This window comes from Epinephelus moara, chromosome 5, assembly GCF_006386435.1.
Source record: "Epinephelus moara isolate mb chromosome 5, YSFRI_EMoa_1.0, whole genome shotgun sequence".
In the NCBI taxonomy this organism is placed as follows: domain Eukaryota; kingdom Metazoa; phylum Chordata; class Actinopteri; order Perciformes; family Serranidae; genus Epinephelus; species Epinephelus moara.
The window spans coordinates 25,040,083-25,058,238 of NC_065510.1; the positions used below are offsets into that span (position 1 = coordinate 25,040,083).

An 18,156-nucleotide genomic window follows, 5' to 3' on the forward strand; every position below is an offset into this window, starting at 1 on the left:
GGTGCAGTAGCAGAGCGGTGGAAGTGTTTTACAGGTATACAAGGTCTAGTTGTAAGAGAAAAAGGATGTGTAGTCCAGATTTTAGTCCTAAAAACGGAGGCTTGATTGATAGTCTCTGGTAGACATTTTTCTTTCCTCTATCGTAAAGTCTTGGGAGTTTTCCCCCACTAAGCGCCTGATCATCTCATTTTTATTATTAAATCCATTCTGTAGTTGATGTATTACTCATGTATTTTGTTTACTGTTTTAGCCTCACTGTTTCCCAGTAATTTTAGATTACTGTCTCCATGCTACTTTCCCTTGAAAACCAACTTGTAGGTGTTCAACACAGAAGGAGAGTTCTTGTTGAAGTTTGGTTCTAACGGCGAGGGCAACGGCCAGTTCAACGCCCCCACAGGAGTGGCAGTGGATGTCAATGGAAACATCATAGTTGCAGACTGGGGCAACAGCAGGATACAGGTCAGTACAAGAACTCTCACCTTAAAGAGTCAAGCAACAACTAAGACTTTTAGCGCTGCTGCATTCACAGTTTCAGGACGTACAGGGTTTCACTTTATGTCTTTATGGCTAATTTCTATTTCTTCATGGCTAATTTGAGCTGCTCCTGTCTGGGCGTCGATTTAGGGTCCCAAGAACCAGTTGGAACATATATAAGAAGTCCTTTATTCCCTGTGCCATACAGGCAATAAACACAGAATGACTGAATCAGGGAACACTACTGTTTTTGTGCTCTCTCTTACTATTTTTATAACTTATACCTCCTACCTGCCTGTTTACATCATTGTAGTGTTGTCACGATACCAAAATCTTTGTTTCGGTACCGATACCAATATGAATTTCGATACTTTTCGGTACTTTTTCCTATGGAAAAGTCCTTTTGGATACAAACCTTTAGAACAATAAATAGTACGGGTGTAACTGTACCAAAAAATCATGGTTTGGTAAGTACCTCGGTACGGATGTCACAGTTTGGTTGCTCAAATGTTTCACCAAGTTTGTGTTGTCTCGTGTTGTCTCCCTTTGCAATTCAGACTTTCTCTTGTCTTTTTTCACGTACGCCAGCTGCGGATGTTGATACAGGTGTTGTCATACACACCACTTGTGCAATCTGTGCTCCAGTAGGAACAAGGAAGGTGTTTGTGTGCATAAATGAGTAAAATAAATTAACTAAATTAATGAATTGAATCAATTTCAAAGTACTGGTATTTTCCAAATGCAGTATAGTACCGTTTGGAATACTTAGTTGGAATTTTAGTACCGGTATACTGTGCAACACTACATCATTGTATCATATATATTGTCAGTTATACATTTTTAATCCAGTGGTAGTGAGAACACAATACATTAATCCATGTAAAAACAAGATGGCAGCCATCTCTGCCAAGTCAGTCTGCAGCCGATCCCGACACATAAGTGGACAAGGTCCAAAACCTGATCACATTTTATGGTTGAAACTTGTTTATTTATGATTAATAATGTTTGTGGTTTGATATGACAATTTTTTTTTACCAATTTTAGCAATAGTAACAAGCTAAGACACTGTTAATTAGGAAGTACTTGTTTGAAGGCACTGGGAATTTATCATCAGCTTGTTTGAGACATTAAGAGTGTGTAATTTTTTTTTTTAGCTTATCAGAACCTACTAATGCCAAAGTGCTAGTAGGAATTAGAAATGCAAACCAAACAAAAGTTCGGGTCTCAGGAGGATATGGCGCTGACACTATTTTAGTGATGTTGCATTTTAGTCTGGTCAGGGTTTGAATCAAAATCTTGGAGTTATGTAAATGTTTTGTTAAAAACTTTGTTGTGATTTCTTCATATGTGCTATATTGAATCTCTCTCTCTGTCTTTCTCAGGTGTTTGATGGCAGCGGTTCGTTCCTGTCTTACATCAACACATCAGCAGACCCGCTGTACGGCCCGCAGGGACTGGCTCTCACCTCTGATGGACATGTTGTGGTTGCAGATTCTGGCAACCACTGCTTCAAAGTCTACCGCTACCTGCAGTAGCCCCTCTCTCTCAGCGCACAAAACTGTACAGTGTATATACACACACACAGACACACACGTACACAGAGACACATGCACTCATTAGTATGGAGCGACCGGCAGATTTGCACTCATCTACTCACCCATTCCTCCTTGAATCATGCTGTCGTTGTGCCATCTGTTTGACTGTGACATTCTGTTTGACCTCAGACGCTGAAGAAACAACAGAGGGAATAATTTGTGGTTTGAATGAAGTGAGAGGATGTGTGATACTCACTGGCGGCTGCCACTGATTGGTGCATTCATAACCTTGTTCACATTCCATCTGAATCACACCGATTTGAAAAATAAAACTTTAGTATTGTAAATATGTTAGATATTTGATTTGCTGTGACATGGCAGGAGAACTGGAAAATGCACTTGTTTCTAAACATACTGGTTGGACACTGTGTTAAGTGAGATTTAAATTAAAGTAAAGACGTACCTTAGTCACCTGAAAATGAATGGGGATTCTATTTATAGCTCCAGTGACTGCAGCTTCCTGTTAAACGCTCTCAAGAGTCCTCACATTTTGCCTGTTCACTATAAAAGAAAATATTCCACCTACTGTAGGTAGCAGGGTATTTTAGAGCATGATTAGGCATCTCTGTGCATGTTTTTACTAATAAACACCAGAAAAACTATTGTGCACAATATATTAATGTTTTAAGCTGACACTTAACAAAACCACCAAAATAAACTTTAAATGGAAAAACCGTTTCAATTACAATACTTCTATCTCTGTGTGGAAATGACTAGTCGATCTAATTTGTCATCATTTTAAATAAACACACACGTGGTTATCACAGTATGCAGATAACTTCTCCTGAATTGGTTTTTACAAACAAAACAGTGTGTTTGTGTGTGCAAGACAAGTGTGATTGTGTGTATGTGTGTGTTGTTATCAATTAAGGTAAAAAACAAAAACAAAAGCCACTTGATATGTTGTCTTACAAATCTGCTGTGATTATGTGCAAACATCTTAAAACTAGTTGTAGAATTTGAATTAACAGCAGAAATGGTGGAAATAAACTCATCAGTGAAAAGGTTTGTTCATCATGCTGCAGTGCAGGGTGAATCAAAAGTCAGACACGGAGCTGCGATCACCTTCACTCCTTGTCATGTGCTCTTATGTCTTTCAAAGAAATCTGTAGGACTACTAATAAGTTGTATTTTACTAAAAACAAATTGTCTATCCTCAAAAAAATGCAATATGTAGTTGAACAGTTGAGTTGTGTGTTGTAAAAAAAAAAGCACTGTGCTCCTCTTAGAAAGCCTTAGTCAAAATTCATTTGTCTCCAAGCACACAGTTTTCAGCAATTTGGTCATCGATTTTCTACACAATCCTAGTAAATTATTTGTTTTCCATTGTCTTGTTTATATTTGTAATGCCAAATGGAATTAAAGTGCCCATAGGAAAGAATATTGTGTTGTGTTGTGTATCTGATTTTGTGGCGAACTTTCTGTGTGTTGTAATAAGCTGCATTTAGCATAATAGTATCTATCTGTTTGAAAACTGATACAAATCATGTTAGAAATGTAATCTGCATGTTCATAGTTCTAAATATCTCTTAGGTATCACAGGTGTTTTTATTCTCCCTGTAGAGATGATTGATCAGTGTTTTTATTTTCATGTGTCTCATGCAGAAATTAATGACACTAAGGACCTTTTTATTATTGATTCCTGTCCTTATTTGAACATTGTATGTTATTAGACAGCAGAGGGCGTCAGGAAATCATAAGCTGTAGTCAAAGTAATGCTGCCTTCAATACAGTCGGGAATTATATGACGACTGCAGCGAACACTACACTAACGGCCCCAAACGGTAGCAAACAAACATTTTTCTAAAGTGCACTCGACATGTGACGTTGCAGCATAAATAATCAACGTGATAAGTAGCTTTTCAAAATAAACAAACTTATCACGTACCATCAAGTACCATCAACAGTTTTTTATCAACCAACATCCTCATATTCAGCACGGGGACGGCGGAAAACTGGAGTTTACGAGGAGCTCTGAAGGCAGCAAAACCCCCGTCACAGTCTTCCGCGGGAAATTCAGTATCTACTACCTTAGCGTTTTCTTTCTTATTTGGATTGCAAACATAACAGCAGGGCTATAAAACTTATTGCAACGCAAAACATATCGTCAGTGGACGTTGCTGGTACAGCCAACGCAATAAAATGGTAAGCAAATGTTCACCTTAACCGGCAGTTGATGGGAAAGTGCTTCAGAGACGACCGACGGTAATGAGCAGGCTAGCATTAACAAGCTAGCTCTTAGCTAACTTTAGCTTTAGCTAAGTTACCAATTGTCAGTAACGTCCCTATATTAATATGCGATATTTTTAAAGTTATACAGTTGGCACGCCATTACCAATTTACGTGCCACTGTGTCAATGTAAGCGTTAATCCAGGACCTTTGTATTTACGTCACGTCTTACTTCTGTATTGCTGTGCCACCCATTTATGTAACGTTAGCTCCTAAGTGCTCATTACGTCCTTTAAAGGAGGAAAGATGAATACTTTGACACATCAGAGGAAAGATGAACTTCTCTGTTGACTATCAGGGGGGAAACAGACCTTGTTAGGAGGTGTAGACTAATAAAAACACGACGTACGTACAATGTAATGCAAGATTGGCCATAGTATGTTATTGGCCGTACTATGTTTTCTTCTTCGCCGGGTACATACTTGCTCAGCGCTGCCTGCAGTGGCTGGAAGCTGTATTACAACAACATGGATGTTAAACTAAAGATGTGCAATAAAGAGCTACCACAGCTTATATTAAACATGCATATTTCAGGGTGTTGCAAATGGTAGAGTATGCATTGTTACGTGTTCATGTTTTGTTCCTGACAGCATGCCAAATAGTGGGAAATCAACCCTCATACAGTGTTTATTGACCCATATTCTATTGCTGTGTAACTTAGTGGCATATTAGCTGCTGTTATTGAAGTTATCCAGGCCTTATGTTACATTAAACTATATGTTACAGTCAAAGAAGAAAGGACTAAGTCTGGAGGAGAAGAGAACTCGCATGATGGAGATCTTCTTTGAAACGGTGAGTTTTTTCATTGCCACATAACAGCATAAAGTAGGAACCACATCAGTATAATAGGAGGCCTCCATATTACCTTTGTGTTGTTTTCATTACACTGTGGCTGCTTGGATTTAAAACTAAACACCATACTTACTAAGAAGCATTGTTATGTGTTTTATTTTCCTTACTCAAGAAGGGTATTGTTTCAATATTGCTAATTTTGATTTAGGCTGCAAAGTTTTTGTGAAGGAGACAAAAGCTGACCTGCAAACTATTAAAACATAAATGGACCTTTACAGATAATGAAGTGACACTGAGGAGGTTGTGTGTTTTAATTTTAAAACCTGCAACAAATACGTAACAGGTTGTTGTTGGAGGATGTGCATCACTGCGTCTTGTGGTTTTCTCCTTCTTTGATACAGACACAGATACAGTCATCATTACACAATAATACATTTCATTACGAAACTGGCTCCACAATGTCAGACCAGACACTGTTAACATGAGGATTCAGAGAGGTGACATAGATGGTAAAATTATTTTTGTGAAGCCAAACATTAAAAACTATACAGTTTAAGTCCTTACAAAGGAAATCATTTTTATTAGTCAATAGTAATATACCAGTAATAGAACAAATTTTAAAAGTGCTTAGAAGTTAGGGTAAATAAAACTACAGAAGAAGTAATTTTTAGGGGCCTCAGTAGCTCACCTGATAGAACATGTGCCCCATGTACTAAGGCTAAGTCCTTTGCTTTTCCTACCCAGGGCTCTTCGCTGCATGTCGTCCCCTCTCTCTTACCACTTTCCTGTCACTGTTCATCTGTAATATACAATAAAGCCAAAAAATGGCCAAGAACGAAATTGAAATTTTTCTAGGCTGCCTTAAATAGCTAACCTACAGATAATAACAACTAGAAAGACAGTCATATTACTGTATATATTGAAACAACAATTATGACTATAAATCCATAAATATGTCAGGGTTTTTTTTTTTCATTTCCAGAAAGCCCAAATTAAGTGCCGCCAAAAACCTAGATACAGAGACAGACTGAGATAAATGTTAAATAGTTCCCTTTTCTATGATGCAATGACCACAAAAATCTTTTCCTTGAATATGTTCTCTCATTCTCTTTGCAGAAAGATGTGTTTCAGCTGAAAGACATTGAGAAGATCGCCCCTAAGACAAAGGGCATAGGTGAGTAACCATCGAGTTTTAGTAGAGAAACATATTAACACTGAATATTTTGAAGGGTCTGTCCACATGTGTCGAGCTGGTCAAGTGTTCAGATTGGCTGCATGTTTAACAGAATATGGTACAGTCGTTTCTTTGTGTGTTTCCCCTGCTGGTTGCAGGAGGGTTTTACAAGGAGGTGAATTATCTGCAGAGGTCTCTTCCTCTCCAAAACAAACAGACATGGTAATGAAAAGCAGTAAAAACCCTGAATAAAACAGTTGTAAGGTACAAATTGGCGTTTGTGTGATGCTGTTTGGCTCTTCGTGGAAGGGCTGCTAGCCCAGCACCTGCTAATGTGTCCTCAACTTTTTTCTCTGATAACTTAAGATCCAGACATTAGGGAGAGCCGAATTCTCCACAGAGGTCCCCTCATCTCCAAAACAAACAGACCCAATGATTTAAAACAGTAAAAACACTATATAAAGCAGTTTTACATAAAAAAACAAGTGTTTCTCTGATGCAATTTGGCATGGCAGGGGCTGAGTCCGAGCTGCGGCTCAACTTTGCTCAGCTTGTTTCTCAAAAAATTTAAGATCTAGATAGACGATGACTTAAATCCTTCATTTGGTTAAAACATATAGTTAAAAATAACCAATTTCAAAGGTCGTAAATATGTGGCTTAAAACTAGATAAATAGTCAACCACAACCACAACAGATGCGCAAAGGGATATTGCACCACCGACAGGTGACGTGACGGCAACTAAATGACATGGACTGTGTCCCTGATTAAAATATAGAGTTTTCTGGGTCTGAACGTTGTTGGAAACATTTTGGTTAATGTAAGTGCACGACTCAACAAAATATATTACATTGGTCAAGTTGTTTTTAGACATTTTAATGCACAAAAGTAACATTCTATATCTTAAAGTAAAATCCCATCAGTTTATACAGTCTGTCACAACAATGTCTGCACCCTCTTGCATTTTTGAAAACATTGTGGTGACATACTTTCAACATGACCACGGCAACCAGGACTAGCTGTTGCCATCTTAACTGTATTTAGTCTGTATAAGTAAAACCAGACCTATCAATGGCAGCAATCTCAAAGTGCAGAAAACTGTTAAAAGCGTTTGGCTTTTAAATTAAACACATTCCCTCAGTGTCAACACGGAGCCTGACATTATGAGTATCCAGGGAACATTTATAAAAATATAGACTTGGATTTTTAAGTGCTGCAGAGGAACAAAGCTGTGTTGTGTATGTTTGGGTGAAGTGGGGAGGGATTTTGTTTTAAAGTGGACATAACATTAATCTGGAGAAACTGGATCATGTTGCTGTGATTAAAAGCACATGTTTTTGTCCCCCTTACTTGGGCATGATGTAGTTACCGAGCGATGGGGGGAGGGGGCAACAAGAGATCTGCATTATGGGCAAATTTCCTGTAGAGAGGGAGAACTTGTGAGAAAAGGGGCCAAGGGAGTGATCTCAGCTACACTGAAGAAAGAGTGGTTATAACACGCTGGTAACCATTAAAAGGCAGAATAGTTTGGAGCTAAGAGGGAGCAAAAAGCTATTTGAGTACATGAGCAGAAACAGGACTGCTCTGCAGACCTGCACATACAGAGTTTGGTTGATCCATCCAGAGTGCCTTTCATTTCCAATCCTCGTTTTTATTTTTGCTGCCGTTCAACATCCTCTCTGGACTCAGCACAGCTCAGCCCTTAACACAGCAGATAAGCTCTTTCAGTTTCACAGTGGACCGGCTTAGCAAACGTGTGGGAGTATCACATTTCACCGCTGATACTGTTCAAGATGGAACTCCTGCTCGATTACATCCTCTCATGCAATGTTCTTTCAGATAAGCATAAAACGACCAGATAGGCTGCAGATGTGTGGGTTAAGTTGTGTGAATGTTTGAGTGGTACGCTTCGCCAACAGAGAAAACGAGACCTGATGCTGACTTGTATCTTTTTAAATCCTCAGATTAGAATGCAAAATCGTATCTATCATCACATGCATTTTATGTCGCCTTAAGTCTTCTTAAGCTTGTAACAATGATACCTCTACTATAAATCAGTCCTCTGCTAATTTAATCAGTAATCCATAAATAGCATGAACTGCTGGGAAGCCAGTGTAATACACAGAACATGAAGGATTGTGGATCTTTAACGTGTTCTTTCCCCTCTCTCCTGCTTTAAGCTCCCATGACTGTGAAGGACGTGCTGCAGAGCCTGGTGGATGACAACATGGTGGACTGTGAAAGAGTCGGTACATCCAACTACTACTGGGCCTTTCCCAGCAAGGCTCTGCACGCTCGCAAGCACAAACTGGAGGAGCTGCAAAAACAGGTGAGGACCGAGCGGCAACCTCAGAGGAGGAAAAATTAAGCCAACACAAACTGCCAAAAACTGCAGTTCCTTGAACGGCCACTTGAGGCTGGCTCCAGAAGCAAGTCAGTCCCCATAGACCTCCATATTATCATTTCAGAATTGACGACAACTGTACGGGGGGTGAATTCATATATAGGTCACCTGTTTACATTTTATTAAGGCTTAAAATGATGCACACTTTGAGTGACAGGCTGTCTGCTGATAGTGCCCTCCGCTGCTGCTTCTTCTGGCGTATGTCCTTAGACCTTCAGCTTCGTTGAGGCAAGCCAGTCCAGTGTTTCATTGTCCAGGTCAATGAGGTCACCATTGCCATTCGGTGGCCAATATTTGGGGCAGCTGATTATTGCTGCCCTGAAGTGTCCGTTAATTTAGTAGTCTATAATGTGGACAGCCTTGAAACAATGACCTCATATCTTTAATGTTGTAGATGCCCCTAAACATAACACATTGAATACAGCACTTTGTGCTCTATGCAGCACAGAGACTGATGTGCAGCATGTCTTTAGAGGTTTTCCATTACAAACACGTATAATTTATGAAAGGGGATGAAAGACTCAAGCACATTTTCAAAGGTTGTTGTGTTTTTCTTTTCTAAGAGGACATTGCTCTCTGCAGTTTACAGTAATGAGGTCAGCAGCATATGGCCCAGAAAGCACTTCTGGTAATAGAGAGCAAAGAGAGAAATGGGAAGTGATAGTGCTTAAATTATAGATGGGTTGTTTCATTATAGTGTTTTTGTTTCATTTTCAGGCTGTGTGCAGGTCCTTAAAAGGTTGAAAATGTATTAAATTCAATTTCATAAAAATTAGGAGCTAAAAGTTTGTTTAGTCTTAAATTTGAACTTGTGAGGTCTTACTTGCCACAAATATTAATTTTAATTTAAAATATTAACTTATACATCATTTAATTTCTTTTTTCTTTTTTTTAAATACGAGTCAAGCTCTTCTGCTTTATAGTTCACATTTCTGATATTACAAATCTTTAAACCTACCACTGAACCTGATACTGTCTTTCTCCTTTATACTTGCACTTAGCTGTTGGCAAAATGTAGATAAGCCTAACTGACTGGAATAACCATATTCCTACAAAAATTTTACCTCTGCACTGACTACATACTTAACATTATACTTGCCTACAATGCTTCAATAAGCAAAAAGATAATTTGTCAAAAAAATAGTCTTAAATTTGGTATAAAAAAAAAATATCTGGAAAAGGTCCCAAACAGCATTAAAGTTAAGTGTCTTATACCTACAGACACCCTGATTGTATTTCATATTTTTGATATTCAAAACAAACAGAAATTTTACATATACACAATTATAATATTAGTAATTATTATCATTATTATTATTATTATTATTATACTTTAGAACTGATACCACTCCCTTGTTGCACTGGGTGGTGTTTGTGAGAGATCTGTTATCACGGAGAGTAACACTGCTGGTCTTTGTATCTCTCAGTGTCTGTTGCGTCCCACTTCCCTCTCCTGTTGCATGGCAGACAGATGGTGTGAGGGTGGGGACTCCTCAGAGAATGATGGCCACCAGATTTCTGGGACAGAAGTTAAATGATGTAGAGCAGCAATCTGCCACCAAATAATGACAAGTGCTTACACCATAAGCATTGCAATACACAGGCATGAATTACATGCCGCAGCAGATGATCAGTAGATTAACTGTGGACTCGTAAAGTGGAATGTGACGGTTGAAATTATATTATCCATCAACACGGCAATGCAAATGTGTTGTTGTGTTGTTGTTATGGCTCTATAAAGTACGTATGAAGAAGTTGGAGTGTAATTTACACCCAGCTTCCTCTCTTTTTGCCATGTTTATTATTGAGCATTTACAGAACTGTCTTTAGCTATTAACGTGAATAAAGTATTGGCCTCTAATGTGCTGGTGAGCAGTCATGAGCATTTCAGATTTAATAGGTGTATTATGGGTAGACATATGTGAAAAAACTGAGTATGAATCATTAAAATTTGAATGTAAATTATTCATATTCAGTAGTGACACACATTTCTGCCCAAAGTGTACACATAGCTTTACTAAAAGATGTCTACTCTCTGGAAGACGATGTGCTAACCAGTCCAATTTCAAACATCTATGTGAAGAACAGCAGTATTGATTTCATGGTGGAGTGCAGGAAAAACTAATGTAAGACTGTCTTTCTTTGAAGATTTCTGAGGCGAAGCAGCGGAAAGTGTCTGTAGAGAAAGCGGTTGAAAAGGCGAAAGTAGGACGTCAAGATACAGTAAGAATATTTTTATATGCTTCCCACCTTGTACGGAAACATGTATCTATTTTTTCAACATAAAGTGATTAAAATAAAAACAAGTATCCACTCATAAAAGAAATCTCATAGTAAGAATCTCGTGTCTGTGTGTAGAAGGAGAGAAGCGCTCTGCTGACGGAGTTGAAGGCTTTGAAAGAGGAGCGAACTCAGCTGCAGGCCGAGTTGGAGAAGTACAGAGAATGTGACCCAGAGGTCGTCGAGGAGATGAGTGAGTACAGATGCAACATGACTGTTTTCCTTCACAAAGTCAGTTTTAAGCTTTAGCATCAGTCGAGTCAGCTACGATCACTGACCAAAGAAATCTAGCCCTCGTAAAATGTAATACAACCATATAAAACATAAATTCCCTCTGTTGAGACTAAGTCAGAGGGGTGGTGATCATTTTTCAGCTGTTGTTCGTGTTGTATGAAGCTGAAAAAGGTTAAATTACAGTCAATATTTTGCAACAATCTTCAAAAAGGTGATGCTTGTTGCTACTCTATTGGATTATGTTATATAGCACAAAATTTTACGTTGATTTGTCTTTTCCTTATCTAACAAAGTTTAATCAGTTGTTGCTGCTGGATTGACAATGTGTGTGTTCTGTAACATGTGTTTTGTGTGAGGTTTTGACAGTTGATAGAATCACCTGACAGTAAGGTTGTGGTTAGCTACTGTGGCTGCAAGCTTTGAGTGGTTTTTGCTCAAAAGAGAAAAAAAAGACCGAACAAAGAAAAAGATGGAGACATCAGGTGGCTCGTCAAGGCAGAGTAGAGTTGGGCTACATCCAAAAAACAAAGCCCTTTGGAGCTTCTCCATGACTTAAACTACCATGAATTAAGCCCTCTTTCGACCAAGCAGTACTGTACAGTTCGGTTCGGTACGCATTTTTTCCGTTTCAGTTGTGAAAAGTTGTGGATGGTACCAATGGAAACGTTCCTTACTTTCCCCATTTGTGTTCCCCCCTCTGTTGGGGTACCTAGCACACAGATTAATTACTGAAGGTGGAGCTGTGAACACTGCAGTCTGCTGATTGCCTCTAGCAGCAGCTGTAGACGGAGAAAAAAATTATTTGATTCACTGGGATGACTGACGGCAACTTTAAAGGTGGAGCGTTTACATATAATCTCAATAAATAAGTTGAGGTGAACCCATCAACACACCTTAAATTCCAATTTGACAACTTTGACCTTTCCATTTGTTTCAATGTCTCTTTTGGATGACACACACTTTTAGTAATAAGTTGAACTTCAAGTGTTAAAAATATACCTGAATTTCGACTGGATTATGTGAACTGCATGTATTGTAATCCTCACTTGCAGTATTACAAGCGTGTCAGAGCATCGTTCTGGTGCGCTCTAACAACACGAAACCCCTGCTCTTGCCTAAGAAAGATTCAGTGCCCAAACTTGCTAGTGTTAAATATCCCATTGAGAGAGACTCCCTCCAGTCTGGTCTTTTTTTTGTTCCAAAAATGTTGCCGTGTAACCCCGTTCTGTGGGCAGCAAATGAGGTGCAGACAATCCCCTCTATCACAGGTGTAGAGAAAACGCAGTAACTGTGGACAGAGCAGTGAATGACAACAACCCCTCCCACATTTTAGAGTACTGTCTGTGGTTGAAACGCTAAACTGATCGAGGGTCTAGGTACATGTCCGAAGGGGTTACTTTTGGTTGGCAAGGTACTATACCGAAAGTTTTTAGTGGACAGGAGACTTCAGTGGTTTCTCATACAGTGAGTGCTGGACGGAGCTGTGACAATAACCCATCATACATTTAAGAGTATTGTCTGCGGTGGAAAAGCTAAACCGATGCAGCGTTCAGTGCAGAATAGATGCTTAGTGCCTTGTCACGCTGCTGGCATTTTTGTCATACTGTAAATGTGCAGTGCTCCTAAAAAACTTGAACATAGCAGTAGTGGTGGTTGTTTGCCCTTCCCTGTGGTTGGCTTGTCAGTAGCACGCTATTGTAATACTGCAATTATTGAAGCAGCCCTAAACAGAATTGTGGAGCTGGATTATGTTGGTGTACTCTCCTGCTGATTGTCAAATATAGGAGTGATAAACATGAGAACTTGGTACAGTTGGCAGACATTAACATTTTTGTGTTCAGCAGTCATCCAGCACAGACATACTGTAGGTACATTTCATTGTATTAATTAGGATCCTCATTAGTCGTATTTAAAGCAGTTGCTATCTTTTCTGGGGTCCACACCAAACACAATAGTACATAATAACAAATACATCTCACCACCATAATAACAACAACATACAAAACACAATACACCATATTAATAGAAATGATATCAGGAAAAACCTTAAAAAATCTTTGCTGCAATGAACTTGGCCACCGATCAAAATCACCCACTCACTGTGCTACAGAAAAAACATAAGCAGGAAGTGCACGCTTTACACCCTCAAATTTCCTCCTCACACGTTTCACTGAACGTCAGCCTGGACATTCAGACACCTCCAAATAAGGTGTGCTTCAAATGCACTTAAGAGATGTCGGGTTTCAGTTGCTTTAGCTTGGTTCAGTGGTAACCAGTGACACACATAATCATATTCACATGACGTGTGGACATACAAAAGCAAATTCTATTCAACACAGTGAACTACAGTTAGTTTGCCCATGTCACACATGTTGGGTGATGACTTTGTGGTGCATGTTGTGGTCACAGGAGTGTGCCATCGCACTGCTGAGTAGAAACATGTATTTTGTCTGTTAAGCAGCAGAGTCACAGTTTCTCACATTTAAATTCAAACGCAAACAAGGAAGTGAAAACTGATCACAAGTGGTCACTTGAGATGCACTCTTATGTCAGTTTTAAATTATCGGCTTGAACCACAAAGTGGTTTCATGCTAATGTATGACCTTACATGTGAACAGTGTGAATCTTCCTGCTGAAGTAGGTGTGTTTCTGGTGTGGTCTTGCACGTCGGTTTTATTACGGTAAATGAATTGTGTAACCCCTGCTCTCAGCTCAGAGAGTTTGGAGTTAAAAGCTTTTAAAAAGACGAAGCCAAGGCCACTGAGTACAACCTATTGACACACCTCTTCTACAGTATGTCCACACAATGCACACAGCTATTAGTGGTATTACAACAATCCTACACTGCCTTGAGTTCATGTTACCGCTGACCTGCGATAAAGAGGTGTGTTCCTTTATGTATACATGACATGTGAAGTGTCATAAAAGCATCTGGTATGTTTACCTGCACCTCCCAATGTTAGACCAAGCGTGCATTTAGTCTGCACACAAATCTGCAGTTATTTTTCATTCTAACATGACACGACTATTGTCTCGCCTACTGACAATGACAATCACATGCACGCAAATTCCTGACTCATCTGCCTGTATACCAAATCAGATTTTTGAATTGAATTAAAATTAAGTTAAATTTTGTGGCTCAGGTGTAACAAGTTAAGATTAATGTTACAGCAATTTTACAATTAATGTGATTACATTCACTCATGAAGACTCATTTAGGTCGTAGTCTTCTATTATGCTGAAGGCAGCTGGACTTATTGTTCAGGTTGAGTGTCCAGTGCATTGACTGCATTTAACACAGTATGTCTTCATAATCATTTCCAAATTTATCTTGGAATTTAGCAACAAATGTTCTTAATTTGGATTTAAGTGTAAATAAAAAGTGAATTTAGATCACAACAGTTTACCAGCTAAATATTCTCTACACTATATATTATATTTGTTAAAATACAAAACAAAAGTTTGTATTAGCTTGGTGCCAAAACCAGCTAAAATCCAAAATGCTGTCGTGTTTCGAAATGGACAAAGACATGTTTTTTGCTTTTAACTTATAATTATAAAGTAAATGTTGACTGCACAATGTAATAGCTATAAAATAATGACATCATCGGCATTTAGGGTGGTTCCTCATAAGCCTCACTTTCAGCATGTAATTTTTTTTTTTTTTCTTTTCTCTCTCTCTTTTCAGCATGTAATTCTGTTTGCCACCAGGTATAATGTCCCAGAAAGATGAAGGCTCGATTTATTTATTGGAAGTGCGTCAGCCATTGCTCAACCACAGAAGGGGGATAGCGCTTTCGTTTTCCCCAGTAGCTATCAGTAACGGTCCCAGTTACAACCAAAGTAGTGCCTACTTCACACTACTTTAGCCGCTACTTTTGACTGTAGCTCTAGTTTCCATTTGCCAAAATTTTTTGAAGCCTCCCAGATCAAAAGCCTCAGATCAAAGGTAAACCAGCACTGGCTCGGCTCTTGCAAATCGGCGGTTTTGTGCTATGCACAAGCTGTTCCAGGACGCAAGCCCAGAGGCTCACAGATGCATTGCAGATACTGCGTTGATATCTAGCATGCTAAATATTTGGACTTGTCGGGGACTTTGCTGGGCAACTAATTAGATTGAGAGTGGAAGACACAGATTGAAGACAGAGACAAGTAGTGCTATCGTGCTTTCCAAGGTGTGTGTGTTTGAGAGGGAGAGAGGGGAGGTGGGCTATTGTACCTAATTACTCTGTAAGTTATCTCCCCTAACTTACAGAACTTGGAAGGCTGCTTTGCCACTTTCTGACTTTGATATTTTCTAGTAAGCAACCATATGACCCCGGGTTGTGGTTCAGCCCACGCATCACATGCCATACTCATCGGGGATTCCTCTGGATGAACAATATTGTAGTGTGTGATGCCCTGTTGCTGGTCAGTCACGTCAGTCACAAACCACAACAACTTCAAGACTGCCAATTACTAGGCACCAACAGAAAAGAGCAGCAAACAAAAATTGTTGAAAGTCGTGTAGTGTGAACTTAGCTTCGCTGTGGAAACGCTACCTGGCAAAAGAAAAAGAGCTCCTTTGCTAGGCTCTCAGGAAAACTGAAAGTGATCTGGTTGTCTTTGTGACAGCGGCGCCAACAATAATACCACTTGGAAACACTAGGGGGGGGGAATAGTTTAAAAGTTGTCTGTTTCAACTTTAATGTTTTTATTTGGGTCCCAGAGAAATAACTTCATGAGCACGTTGTTAGACCCTCTGCAGAAACTCAGCCTCTGGTGCCTGTGATAAAGTCACTGCCAAACTAAATCACTGCAACAGCTGTCGGAGTCCCAGTCCAAACCTCTCTGCTTTTTCTTTTTTTCTTTACTTTTTCTTTTTCCCTTTACAGCTATCGGAGCAAAGAAAGCATCTAAGAAGAATACAATTAAGTATAACACGTTAAGCCATACTGGTCGTATGATCTTGTTTGCAAATGTGACAGAGATACTAGATGGTTATCTTTATTTCCGACCCAGTAAGTAGCATCTGTCTCCACTGTAACTTGAGGCTGTGGAAACATTTCAGTCTTTCTGTAAGACTATCTTTATATACAGTATGTTCTGTTTCAACTTGTGTACAATAGTTAAAGGTATATAATGTCCCACAGATCATAAATGCACCCAGATCAAACAGATAAACCTGTGGGTTAATGAGACAGAGAAAGGAGAAGCTTTCTTTTATCCTCTGTGCTTTGTCACGTCCATCACTGTCTCCACTTGCCTACAGGTATTATTTTCTTCTTTCTGTAACCCCACCTCATGCACGCAGCTAAGATACAGATACAGATAACCATCTCACCTCAGTGAACCTCCAGTTGTGCTCTGAGAGCTGAGTGCACCTATGCACAGAGTGTTATTACATTATGTTATGTCTACTGCTGAGGGATTGGACTGAACTGGCAGAATGGGTTCAGACCTGTTCATGCAGATGTGATGGTTGTTGGTTCAGAGAGCTCCATTAAAACAAATTGAGCAGTTTCACCATTAGTGGTCTCTGATAAAGTACAGTTTGCCAATTATACCAATTTACTTTTACTTAAGTGATATTTTAAATGCAGGACTTTAAATTGAAATTGAGTATATTTAAAGTGTGGCATTACTACTTTAAAGAATCTTAGTACTGCTTCCACCACTAGTGGAGACACTGCTGCAACAACATTATTACACATTTATTTTAACCAATTTTAAGAATATTAAAGAGATTTTGAATCATAAATAAGGCTTATCATTAAATGTTATACATAACAAAATTACTCAAGTGCTACACTGTGTTACACTCTCTAAAAGTTGCGTCCGCTTATACTAAATGTTAACTCAAAAATTAAAAACGAGGTAGCCTTAGAGTGGCCTACGTCCTTAACTTTACCTCTGCTCACATAAAACCAGACTTGCGCTTCTATTTATTATGTTCTAATTATAAGGTGTTCAATTTCTTTGAGATGTCTTCTGCCCTGAGCATGTTTGACAGTGGCTGCCACACCCATATAAACCAAGTATGGCAGTATATACCAAACATTACCAAACATTCTGGCAAATCCAGCTGAAACCGAATTTGGATACACCTGTGAATTGGGGTCAGTGTCAGGGCTCAACAATAAGGATTGCCCAATTGCTGGGGCTTGTGAATCCAGTAGCTCACTTGCCTTAAAAATAAAAAATAGCTGATGATTAGCTGAGTAATGAGCCGCCTCGCTTCCTTCTCATCCATGTTGAGAGTTTCACGTGCGCAGTACCAATTAGGTGCTCGGGAGAAAATCTATAAGCTAAAGCGCAAGCTAGCATTTCAGTTATACTGGAAACAGGAGTTTTGTCGGGTGGCGTCAGAGGATGTGGGTAAAACTCCAGCTTTGTATTGCACAGTTTGCCACAAATTTGAAAGCAAGGTTGTTTTTCATAGGTACCTCGATTTGTTAGTTTTCTCCGGGTACTCCAGCTTCCTCCCACAGTCCGAAGACATGCAGGTTAATTGGTGACTCTAAATTGTCTGTAGGTGTGAATGTGAGTGTGAATGGTTGTCTGTCTCTATCGACCTTTTTAAACAGGAATTGTGCAAATTTGCAGGAAAGCCCAATCAGTCTTTTTTCAGCATTGGCAGTATAAAAACAAATTTGGGGAGTGCAGCAAAATGCCGCTTGCCTACTTTTGTTTATACAGAATGTGCCTTTTTGTGCAGGTAACAAAACGTGTAGCTCAGCATGTGACGTAAACAGTGACGTACTCCGAGGGAAGCCGTGGCTGGTCAGTCCTTTCGGCGATTCTCTCGTAAGTCGGCCCGTTCTTCACTGTTCCCGTCATTTGACGGTTAATGGCCTCTTCATTTGTGAGGGCAAGGAGGGCGCGCAATTCTTTGTCTCCGCAGTTGCTCATCTTTACAGTGTCTGTCAGGTTTGCGTTTCCCTCTTGCTACTAGCTGCTCATTCCTGCTATCAGCTGTTTCCTGTTTATCCACC

General features: G+C 39.4%; 2 protein-coding genes across 6 annotated transcripts in view; both read left to right on the forward strand.

Annotated features, from left to right (window-relative positions):
- Positions 1 to 3,450, forward strand: part of trim2a (tripartite motif containing 2a) — a 42,879-nt gene extending 39,429 nt beyond the window's left edge. For all 5 annotated transcript variants that reach the window (XM_050044396.1, XM_050044395.1, XM_050044399.1 and 2 more), the window contains 2 exons: positions 319 to 459; positions 1,857 to 3,450. In XM_050044396.1, coding sequence (XP_049900353.1) covers positions 319 to 459; positions 1,857 to 2,009 — 294 coding nt within the window. In that variant the 3' untranslated portion in view covers positions 2,010 to 3,450. The remainder of the gene's footprint in view (positions 1 to 318; positions 460 to 1,856) is intronic.
- A 594-nt stretch (positions 3,451 to 4,044) lies between these two features.
- Positions 4,045 to 18,156, forward strand: part of mnd1 (meiotic nuclear divisions 1 homolog (S. cerevisiae)) — a 25,118-nt gene continuing 11,006 nt past the window's right edge. The window contains exons 1-6 of the mRNA XM_050045463.1: positions 4,045 to 4,214; positions 5,026 to 5,091; positions 6,208 to 6,265; positions 8,445 to 8,593; positions 10,817 to 10,891; positions 11,027 to 11,141. Of these exons, the coding sequence (XP_049901420.1) occupies positions 4,212 to 4,214; positions 5,026 to 5,091; positions 6,208 to 6,265; positions 8,445 to 8,593; positions 10,817 to 10,891; positions 11,027 to 11,141 (466 nt within the window). The 5' untranslated portion in view covers positions 4,045 to 4,211. The remainder of the gene's footprint in view (positions 4,215 to 5,025; positions 5,092 to 6,207; positions 6,266 to 8,444; positions 8,594 to 10,816; positions 10,892 to 11,026; positions 11,142 to 18,156) is intronic.